This window comes from Ipomoea triloba, chromosome 3 (assembly GCF_003576645.1).
Source record: "Ipomoea triloba cultivar NCNSP0323 chromosome 3, ASM357664v1".
Taxonomy (NCBI): domain Eukaryota; kingdom Viridiplantae; phylum Streptophyta; class Magnoliopsida; order Solanales; family Convolvulaceae; genus Ipomoea; species Ipomoea triloba.
In genome coordinates this window covers 25753769-25766194 of record NC_044918.1, presented here as the reverse complement: position 1 = coordinate 25766194, position 12426 = coordinate 25753769, and the positions used below count along the sequence as shown (strand labels likewise).

The window sequence follows — 12426 nt, the reverse complement described above, 5'->3', positions numbered from 1 at the left end:
TGTAATTAAATATCAAAGTTATAGTACAAAATAATTTTATATATTTATTTACCAAGTATTTTATTAATACTATGAAATTTTTTTTTAAAAAAAATAATTTGAAGCTAATTATATTAACTACTTGGGGATTGGTTGACAAAGAGAGTGCTCAAATAATAACCCAACAAATTGAAGCGGAATCACTCTATTTTAATCTTATTGAATTAAATAGATTAGTAGTTACACCAAAAAATGATACATATGTATTTCTTTAATACCATGAAAAAAATAAAAAAGAATAGTTTGAAACCAATGATATTAACTACTTGGGGGATTTGTTGACAATGAAAGCACACAAATAACCCATAACCCAGCAAATTGAAGCGAGAAACTGCCTTTTAATATCTTTGGAATACATAATATTTTAAATTTTCAAATTTTTATTAATTTATATAATCTTTTTTCTTAAACTAGGGATTTCTTTATCCACAATAACTCATTCAACAATAATGGTTGAACCAAATGAACCCCAAGCAGAACACCTAAAGGAAAGTCCATAGCTCATATATCATAATCCCATTGCATGACGTTGTCATCTATGCTACATACCAACAATAACCGAATTGCAAATAACACACAACCAACAAAAAGGAAGAGAACAAATAGTAAAGATGAAAACAATGACAATGTTACTCAAAAGAGAATTAAGAACACTTAGAAAAATTCAAATTAAAAGTAGTATTTATTTAGACTATCATTTTTAGACCAAATATTTAGACTATCGATTTTACAAATTTGCAAACATTTATCTTAGTAATAATTATAATGAATTTTTTGTAGTATCTTGGATTCATATACTTTGAGTTAGATATTTATTTAAATAAAAAAATTCGACATTCAATTACTCATGTATAAACTTCTCCTATATAATCTTGCATTGATATACTTTCAAATATTTATTTAAATATAAACATCGGGCATTAACCCATTCGTGCAACGCGCATAAAACTAGTATATATAGATATAAGGTTATAAGACGGTGGACTGTATTTTTATTAGCCATGCACATGATAATAAGAGTTAATTCCATTTTTGGTCCTAAATTTATAGATGACAATCCACTTTTAGTCTTTTTTTAATAGAACACTCTCATTTGATCCTAGTATTATTGTGATATGACCATTATTAGTCCTCTATCAATAAAGTTGTTAAAATATCGTTAAATACAAAGACATTTCAATCTTTTTTATACAAAGTAGGTTGAACCGCTATATTTTTTATGTTTATTTTTTGAAAACATCTATAATTGAAGACCAAAATATCTTTGTATTTAACGATATTTAAATTGTTTGTTAATAAAGGACAAAAATTGGTCATGCCACAATAATATTATGACCAAAAGTGGATGTTCTAATAAAAAAAGACTTAAAATGGATTGCCACCTATAAATCTAGGACCAAAAATAGAATTAACTCTAATAATAATACTTATAGGTTCTTAGTACACAAGTTCCAGGTTTTGGACGTACACAATAACTGAGTTAATAAGTGCATCCTTTTTTGAATATGTATTTACTTGTAGGTCCAATGAAGGACTTAGCACGTTGAAACAAACATTCGACATGGCTATGTATAATAAGAGTGGGGTCTGAAAATGAACCCGAGCTCGAGCTTAAACATAACAAATGACTAAATGAGTTAAGTTTGAAAAATCATTTGGTCCAAATTTCCTAACGTACTTGTTAGAATATGATTCTAATATTCTAAGATGTTTATTAGAAAATAAACCAGATTTTCCGACATGTTTGTTATAAAATGAGCATCGAACGTATGTAGAAGTTGTGACTACTACATAAGAACCAATGTGGAAAGAGGCTATTAAAAGAAAAGTAGATTCTATCTTACAAAATCATATATACTTGTGAAATCATTGGTCTTCCTTCTAGAAGTAAACCCTTATGATCCAAATGGGTTTTTAGACAGAAGATGAAATATGATGGTTTTATTGAGAAGTACAAAGTTAGGCGTGTAATAAAGGTTACATGCAGAGTGAGGGTCATGACTACTTCGATACTTATTCTCTTGTGATGAGAATAAACTCCATTAGGATGATACTTGCCATCACAACATTGCAAAACCATGAAGTTCATCAAATCGACATAAATATAACTTTCTTAAATGGCAAATTAGATGAAAATAAAATCTATATGAAATAACATGAAGGTTTGGTGGTTCCGGGTCCAGGGATGAAAGTTTATACATCGGTGAAATCGTTATCTGCAATGATGACCAATGAGTTTAGAATAAATGAGAGTGACGAGTGTGTCTACATAAATGATACAATAGACGATTATGTCATTTTATGTTTACACATGGATAATATACTCATCATTGGTAGTAACGATCAAATGGTCAAATCTACAAAAAACATGTTAAATTCAATATTTGACATGAAAGACATGCATGAGTTTTGCCGATTTACTCATTGGGACTAAAATAATTAGAAGACCAGATGATTTTATGTTTAGCCAATCTCACTATATTCATAAAATCTTTGTAAAATTCAACAAGAATAATAATTAATGGGCTATGGCATCATTAGATACTAATGTACATCTATCCAAAAATCATGAAAAGTGTATTTCTCAACTAGAATACGTCAGATTAAACTAAAAAAATATAAATAATTATTATAGTTAAACTTTAAATTGTTATTTAAAGTTTAAACTTTAATCAAATAATACTTAAACTTCAATCAACTAATTCTTATTTAAACTTTAATCAAATAATAGTTAAATTTTAAAATTTTTTTCTAGTTTGGAACTTGAACCATTCGATTCTGAACATGAATTGATGATTCTTAATCAAAACTGTTAGTTCCGATTCTTGATATTATAGAATTGAAGCTTTTTGGGTTTCAGTTTTGAACCAAAACTGGAACCATCCGTACAATTCAGTTCCTATAGTGTGCGGTTTGATTCGAACTGGCCGGTCATCCCTATGTGGTGGTGATAATAATAATTTGGAAACTGGTTTGAAAAGAGATGAGAGAGAAGATAAATACGATAAATTAAGAATTCGAAAAATGTCTTCCTTCCAACTAAGGGGGTTGTATTCAATCAAGACTTTTAAAAACTTTCAAAGATTTTTAAAGTGATGGATTTTAATTGACTTTTGTAGAGTTTTTGTAAACTTTCTTAGAATCTTTTAAACTTTTATAAACTTTGTAAGGGTTTATAAATATCCATAGAACAAACATTTATAAACTTTTAAAAACTTTTTCATATTAAAAAGTTTACAAAAGTCATTAAAACTCTAAATTGAATACACCCTCACAAACATTCCATAACTTCTATTAATATATTATCTATAAATTAGTGCATTGTAAAAATATAAAAAAAAATATTGATGTCACAAAAATAGAGTATATTATTCCTAAAGAAAAAATATATATATATATAATTAATTAATTAATAAACATACAATTATATAAAATTATAGACATATTAATTAAATAAAATTTAAAAATTATAAATTAAAAAATTTGCTGCGAACAGCAGCAAGATCGCAACAATTTTTTTTGCTGCGATCGAAGCAATTATTTTGTTGCGATGGCAACAAAAGATTAGCTTGAACATTAAAAAAAAGTATTTATGAAAGATTTGAAACGTACCGTAAAATTGATGAAAATTTTGCCTTGTTTAGATAGGCGAAAAAAAGTCTGTAGAGAATGTTGAAAAGTTTGGGGTTGGAGGGTTGGATTTCATCTATTTATATTAATGAAGAAAAAGTTTATAGAAATCCTATTCTGACAGAGTTTGTGAAAGTCAGTAACTTTTTGAATACCAGTAGACTTTTAAAAACTCTATAAAAGTCTGAATCGAATACCTGTATACTTTTAAAGAGTTTTGAAAAGTTTGAATTGAATACAGGTAGACTTTTAAAGAGTTTATAAAAGTCTAAATTGAATACCACCAAACTTTTAAAGTTGATAAAAGTATTTAAAAGTTCATGAAAGTCGTGATTGAATACACCCCCCTAAAAATTTAGTAAGACATTTTCTGTCAAGTTGAACCTTTTTTTTTCTTTTGCCAGAATAAATATTTTTCTTTGACTTTATTTTTTATTTTTCTTTGAATACCCAATCATAAAAAAATTCAAAAAATTAACTTTCGGAAATTATTTTTCCTGATTTTCAAACAGACCATTAAATATCTACAATTAACATATATATATATATATACATGTACCTGTAGTTAATAAATTATGCACTTATTAGAACTATTACAATTAATATATTATGTATCTGCATGTAATAAATTATATATATCTAGTTAATATATTATGTACTTTCAATTTATTTATAGGTACATATTCTATTAATTGAATGTACAGAATATGTTAACTTTAAGTACATATTTAAGTGTCATTTGGGACCAGAGTCTATAATGGAAGAAGAATTTTGATTCATAGCGTAATTTGCAGGGGTGAAGTATCATAGACAAAAGTCCAGGGGTGTCTGTGTAATTAAGCAATAAATAGTGTACTAATAATGTAGTTAAAATTGCCCGCTTCTGGTGCATGTGTCATTCTCAAATCTCTGCAATCAGCATCTCGCGCTTTGATTCAAGGCCTTAACGCACATTCAAATCCGAGAAACAAGGCTAGATCAGTAATTTGACACAGCCATACGGTTGCAATATTTGCCATCAACAATTGTATTTAATTACGAGCTCTATCCAGCCTGTCTATATCTTTTATAACTTTCATAAATTCAAAACCTAGAAACTTCCTCGAAAGTCCCTCCAATTCTTTACTGGGGGCATTTTTGTAAATCAGTCCATTAATTAAATATTTCTAATTCTTCCCAACAAAAGCTCCCTTAACGCTTAAGCTTTGGCGGTCTTATTTTTCGACCGACTTAAACTTTTATTTTTTTTAGGAAATAAATCCCAAATAGGAAATAAGTTAGGAAAAAGGGGAAAAAATATATAGAAGTACATAAAAGCCCCGAAATTCGTAGCGTCACCAGACCCTAATTTCTCACTCCGAAACAAACGTTCCTATTTCCCTCCTTTCTCTCTCTCCCTCCCCATCTCTCTTTGAGCGTTAATAGGAGACGGCTTTAGTTTCTCTCTTTCTATCTCTTCCCGTTTTTTTCTCTCTCATCTTCCTTTTCTTCGTTCTAGAGGTTTCGTTTCGTTGAGTATCTGCCGTCCGATCGGAGTATTGTATAGATCTGAGACGAAGTATTGGGTTTCAGACGTCACGCGCCGAGATCTGGGGGCCACGCGCAGGGATCCGAGAACAGGCATGGTGGTTAGCGGTAGGCCGATGAAGCGGATGAAGAGGAGAGTAACGGCTGACCTGTACGACTTCCTTACGTTCCCTTCGCCGTCCGACGGTGTTTCTTCTCACGCCGGCTCGGGCGCGGGGCCCTTTAGGACGAACGTGAGGGCCTTCCTGTCTATGCACGCGCTCTTGCCGCCTCCGTCGTCGCTTTTCCCCCACCTGCTGACGTGGCAGATCCTCTTCCGTGTGGGAGACCTCACCGAGAGCGGCGGCGACTCCTCTCCCGCCGTCGTCTACCTAGACATCGTGGAAGAGGACGTTGCGAGATCTAGATCCGTTTATTGCGACCACTGCCGAGTTGTTGGTGAGTTTCCCAAACCGACTCAGTTCCATGAGTCAAAGCGTACAGCTCATTATTTTGTTTTATTTTTATTTTTTTCTAAATTTCTTCCTGCCTCAGATACGCCGTCGTTTTTTTGGCTTTTATTGGTTTAGCTGCTAATTACGTGTCGTTTTTTCCTCAGATTGGATAATTTTTGCTTTTCGTGGGGGAGTGGAAGAAAATAATTAATTATATCCGTACTTGAAAATGACAAATGATTCTCCTCGCTAAATTACTGTTTTCTAATTATTTTATTGCGTTTTGTGGACACGTTGGATCTCAGCCGTTGATTATATATATAGATGGATCCACCCGCTCCCTGCACTCTAACTTTCTCGTAAAGCGTGAAATGTTTTATTGCACTGCATAATAACTCTGGAAAAGCACTATGTGGTGGACCTCCTCAAAGACCGCATTGAAACGAGACTTAAAAAAAAATGAAAAACGGAAAATAAAATACAATTATTATTATTTATTTAAATATATTATTATATTAGGCCTAGGGCAGTAGGGTGGCTCCACTGATGGGTCCAACACTGTTGGACTTAATTGCCATTTGGCAGGTGGGGGATAGAGGTTGGGGTCCTTTTCTGTGACGTGTCATAACACTGTCGTGCAATGAATAACAGTTGGAGTGTTTAATATTTCTTCTTATTTTTATTTTTATTTTATTATTTATTATTTATTATTTATTATTTGCACATTTGACTTTCTGGTTTCTCAACCACTAAGATTAGGGTATAATCTTTCGAAAATGGGAATGACTTGTATGCCCTTCGTAAATTCGTTTGCGGTTTTATTTTTCAATTCTTAATTTTGTTGATTATCTATTTTTCTTTTAAAAAAAATCTATTGCCCTTGATAATCTGAGGTCGATTGTTTTGTACAGTTACTGCTATTCATAAATAATTTACGATCATCAAGAATTGATACATATGTGGTATTTGACATTTATGCTGTGGGTGTTTTAGGTTGGAGTAATAATCCGGTGTGTGCCAAGCGGTATCATTTCATAATTAAGGCGGACGGGAATTCCATTGGTGGGTATAACAAGTCTTGTGCTGGCTGTGGTGATCCACTTCATTTGTCGGAATCAAGGTATGTATTACCTCTTCCGGGTTTTCTTTTTGTTCTCCTATTAGAAGAGTTTCAGCGATCGTTGCTAATGTAAAGGTGTTGATTGTGTTTCCTTCTTTTAGATGCAAGTCGTGCAACCATATGGTAACCACGGAAGATGTGGAAGATTGGATGTATCACCAATTGGAGGATACAAGCCATCTTCTTCACGGTGTGATTCATGCCAATGGTTACGGGCATCTTCTCAGGGTCAATGGCAGGGAAGGTGGCTCAAGGGTGCTTTCTGGTTGTCATATCATGAACTTCTGGGATCGGCTTTGCAAAGTTCTTGGAGTAAGGTTAGCATACGGAACTCTGTATTTGTCGATATTTGGTGTTTATTTCCTCTACGGCTCTACATATACTGAAAGTGCCATTGTTTTTTGCACTGTTTTGGTTCTGATGATATGTCTATTTTAAATTCTCTCTGTGGTATCAGAAAAGTAAGTGTGATGGATGTGTCCAAGAAATATGGGCTGGAGTTTCGACTGATTCATGCCATAACGAAAGGGCACCCATGGTATGGCGAATGGGGTTATGAATTTGGGACTGGTAGTTTTGGTCTGACTCATGATGCCTATAAAAGAGCTGTTCAGAACCTTTCTTCTCTGCCCTTAACTATTCTTCTATCTCAAGGCCGGAAACCTCGAACACGCATGCAGGACTTGATTTCATTTTATCAGTCCTTGTCAGAGCGTGAACTTGTAAATATTAGGGACCTCTTCAGTTTTTTAATTAGTTTAATACATGATACCCCCAAGTCTAGCTTGAGGGTTGATGATTTGACTTGCAAGAAGCGTAAATATTGTGACACCAAGGCCTTATGTGCATGGAGTAGTAGTGATGTTTTACGTGTTGAAGAAGCTATGTTCAGAGTGCTTAGAGCTGTTTCTGGATCCAAATGGGTTAGCTGGCGTGCTCTTAGAGGTGCTGTTTGCAAAGTTGGGTCCCCTGAACTTCTTGACTACTGCCTAAAAGAACTAACTGGAAAACAGGCTGCTGATGGAATGGTTGTCAACTCCCGTTGTGCTTCAGGTTCTGGTGCCATGGAGTACAGGTTGATCCCATTTACTTATTATCATTAATATTCCATTGGATTCTATAGATTTGAATTTCTACCTCAATTTTTCCTTCATCTCATATAGTCTTTAATCAATGTTTTATGCCAAAAGTTGGAAATTCCATCTGTTCTTTGATTTAATTAGTGTAATGTGTGTTCAATGTAGACTTGAGCCTGGGAGTGCCACAGTCAATGTTAATACGGCTGGGGATAACAACTATATAAGACCGAATTTCCCATCTGAAGAACATCTTCTGCGGGATCTGAAATACTTGTATGAGTGCATGCTCCACCCTCAAACTATGGTGAACCATTTACATGTCTGCAAAAAGGATGTTATAATCCAGTCAGCTACAACACTTATTGATTGCAAGAAATTCATGAAAGAATATCAGCCTGAGAAATTTGTACCGGTCTTAAACCCTCGTGCCATTCAGCTGTTATGTGAGCTGGATCTAACGGATTATTCTGAAAGGTGTTCTGTGAATCCTCCCCCAGAGCTACTTGTTTTATCTTCAAATGCCACCATCTCTGACCTGAAGGTTGAAGCATCAAGAGCTTTCCAAGATGTATACCTAATGTTCAGGAGATTCCAAGTGGAGGAGTTGGTTGGGTATGCCGGCGTCAGTGACTCCACTGGCTTAAAATTATTGTTAGGCTCAGCTGAATTTGTGAGGGTTCGGGGAAGAAGCCTGGGTAAGAATGCTCTGAGTAGGTTTAGAATGGAAAGAGGTCTCGAAAGTTGGACTGTGGATTGCCATTGCGGGGCCAAGGATGATGACGGTGAGAGAATGCTGGCATGTGATTCCTGTGGCATATGGCAGCACACCAGGTGTGCTGGAATTCCCGACTTAGATAGTGTTCCTGCTCGGTTTGTTTGCCTCAGGTGCGGTTGTGTCATTGGACAAGCTAAGACTATTGGACAGATGAGGGATGAGTTTGTGGGATCTGCTGCCTATTGTGTTGGCAAGGGACTAGGGAAGAGCATGACAAGCGCTTTTTGAAGTGTGCTGCTGGGTTTTTGTACATGTTATAGATGGTAAAATGGTATCATCATCATCAGCAGCACATTTCCTTTTCTTTCTGTTTTTGTTTTTCCCTAGTCGATGTAACGTATTGAATGTAATGTCATCTTGTATATCTCTTTGCACGTGTAACTGGTGCCTAATCTGACTTGCCAAACTAATGTATAAAATTAACTAAACTGTAGGAAGAAAGATCAAACTGCCTCATCCCTGAGAACTGAATATTGCAGATTTTATTAAAACTGCTCCTGGGCATCATCTATTTTATAACATCTCAGCTCTTTTGCCATCAATTTTTTTTTAAAAATAATTTGTTGCATTTATCGACACCAATTTGTAAAAAGATCTTTATGAATGTGGTTTACCAGTATAAATAAATATGTTTCACCCGTGTGATGAACGGATCAAAAGTAACATTACAATTAACGGATCAAAAGTAACATTACAATTATATAGTGTATCAATTTAAGTGTGAGATCATTAGTAAAGAAATAAAACAGTTGCATATGAATTCATGTATTCAACATTCCAAATAATTACAAATTGTTAGAATACTTCATGATAAACACATTTACAGTAGAAGTAAAATATTATTCAGAATCAATACATACTAGAATTTCAAGTCCTTGCGAACTATTAACCCTTAACCCTAGACACAACTATAATCGAACTCTACAATATTTAAAAATGAATTTGAAACACTAAATATTTATTAAAAGAAATATGTAACACACACACACACACACATAGAGGATCATATGAGAAAAGCCAGAAAACTAAAAACTAATTATAACATTACATCTGGAAAAATTGACCGCACCATATCAGATAAAAAAAAATGTGGTTGCACTTTTATAATTATCACAAACTTTACTATGCAAACATGAACACTAAAATCTACTATTTAGTATTAACGTTTTACACATTTAGTGTTATCATTTTGCATATTTAGTATTAAAAGTTTGCACTTACAAAAATGTGAAAGTACATAGCAATTATGGTTTCAATTTTTGAGTTTTATGACTATGTTTTTGATTTTATTTGGTCAAGTGGTTCACTTTTTACTGATTAATGTCTAACATGTTCAATTTAGATTTAAAATTTAACTTTTTTGTTGATTTTATAGAAGGGAAAATTGTAATTTATACCCCTCCATATATTTCAATTATCAATAGCACCCCTGAATTATTAGTGGTGTAAATGTTGCCCCTCAATCTTCAAAACGGTACATATATTGTCCCTCCCGTACCGTACGGGAGGGGCAATGTTTGTACCGTTTTAAAAATTGAGGGGCAACATTTGCACTTGGGAGGGGCAATATATGTATCATTTTGAAAATTGAGGGGTAACATTTACACCACTAATAATTCAGGGGTGACATTGATAATTGACATATTATGGAGGGGCATAAATTACAATTTTCCCTTTATAGAATTTACCAGGTTTGCATATTTAGTTGTTAAAGATTGCATATTAAGTGTTAAAGTTTGCACAGTGAAGTTGATGATAATTATGAAACTGCCGCCACATCTTTTTTTTTTCTCCTCTAAAATCTGATCAGATCTGCCGAATTTTTGTAGATGTAAAAGCTGAGATTGATTCTTAATTATCTCCTATAGAAGTGTTCTCACAGGTTCCATAGCATACATACATACATATATATATATATATATATATATATATATATATATATATATATATATATATATATATATATATATANCAGAATCAATACATACTAGAATTTCAAGTCCTTGCGAACTATTAACCCTTAACCCTAGACACAACTATAATCGAACTCTACAATATTTAAAAATGAATTTGAAACACTAAATATTTATTAAAAGAAATATGTAACACACACACACACACACATAGAGGATCATATGAGAAAAGCCAGAAAACTAAAAACTAATTATAACATTACATCTGGAAAAATTGACCGCACCATATCAGATAAAAAAAAATGTGGTTGCACTTTTATAATTATCACAAACTTTACTATGCAAACATGAACACTAAAATCTACTATTTAGTATTAACGTTTTACACATTTAGTGTTATCATTTTGCATATTTAGTATTAAAAGTTTGCACTTACAAAAATGTGAAAGTACATAGCAATTATGGTTTCAATTTTTGAGTTTTATGACTATGTTTTTGATTTTATTTGGTCAAGTGGTTCACTTTTTACTGATTAATGTCTAACATGTTCAATTTAGATTTAAAATTTAACTTTTTTGTTGATTTTATAGAAGGGAAAATTGTAATTTATACCCCTCCATATATTTCAATTATCAATAGCACCCCTGAATTATTAGTGGTGTAAATGTTGCCCCTCAATCTTCAAAACGGTACATATATTGTCCCTCCCGTACCGTACGGGAGGGGCAATGTTTGTACCGTTTTAAAAATTGAGGGGCAACATTTGCACTTGGGAGGGGCAATATATGTATCATTTTGAAAATTGAGGGGTAACATTTACACCACTAATAATTCAGGGGTGACATTGATAATTGACATATTATGGAGGGGCATAAATTACAATTTTCCCTTTATAGAATTTACCAGGTTTGCATATTTAGTTGTTAAAGATTGCATATTAAGTGTTAAAGTTTGCACAGTGAAGTTGATGATAATTATGAAACTGCCGCCACATCTTTTTTTTTTCTCCTCTAAAATCTGATCAGATCTGCCGAATTTTTGTAGATGTAAAAGCTGAGATTGATTCTTAATTATCTCCTATAGAAGTGTTCTCACAGGTTCCATAGCATACATACATACATATATATATATATATATATATATATATATATATATATATATATATATATATATATATATATATATATAATTCATAAATAATTATAATCAATTATTTTTTTTTGAGAAGAATTATAATCAATTATTAATGACCATTATGTCAATAATTTAAACAAATAAATAAAAATACAGGAAAATCCTTTAAATAGAAATAAAATAAGAAAAATAATTTTATAAATACATAAAAATAAAAAACTAGCCCTTCACAACATGTTTGGCCCTAAACAATTTCAAACCAACTTACATATTACAATCCAATCCAATCCAAAATTTATTTTTATAAACAAATCAAATTTAGCCTAATTATTTTCTCAAGCCCATTTGACTAACCAAGCCCAAACCTATCTCACTATCTAGCTATCCGGTTGTTATGCCATGGACCCGGGTCTACCTTGCAAGGTGGAATCAGGTCCATGTTCACAATTTTAGTACTTTATGTTCATAATTTTAGAACTCTGTGTTTATAGTTTTTGAACCTTATGTTCACAACTTTTGAACTCTATATTCAATAGTACTCCGTATAACACAATTTTTGAATCTATATACAAAAAATGTGAATATAGAGTTCAAGAATTGTGAATATTGAGTACTGCAATTTTGTATATTGAGATTTAAATTTGTGAATATAGAATTCTAAAATTATAAACATAGAATTCTAAAATGTGAATATAGAGTTCAACCATATAGTAGACTTCATATGAGACAGCCTAACCAGATGAGAAATAAGACTTAATCATAGCCATTCGTAAAC

The 12426-nt window shown here is 32.5% G+C and overlaps 1 protein-coding gene across 1 annotated transcript; it reads left to right on the top strand.

Moving 5' to 3' along the window:
• The first annotated feature begins 4994 nt into the window (after nt 1-4994).
• On the top strand, nt 4995-9125 carry LOC116012744 (PHD finger protein At1g33420). Its single transcript, XM_031252397.1, has 5 exons — nt 4995-5634; nt 6624-6750; nt 6852-7067; nt 7208-7825; nt 7995-9125. The coding sequence occupies exons 1-5, from the start codon at nt 5292-5294 to the stop codon at nt 8830-8832; spliced, it is 2142 nt and encodes a 713-aa protein (XP_031108257.1). The 5' UTR covers nt 4995-5291; the 3' UTR covers nt 8833-9125.
• Nucleotides 9126-12426: the final 3301 nt, after the last annotated feature.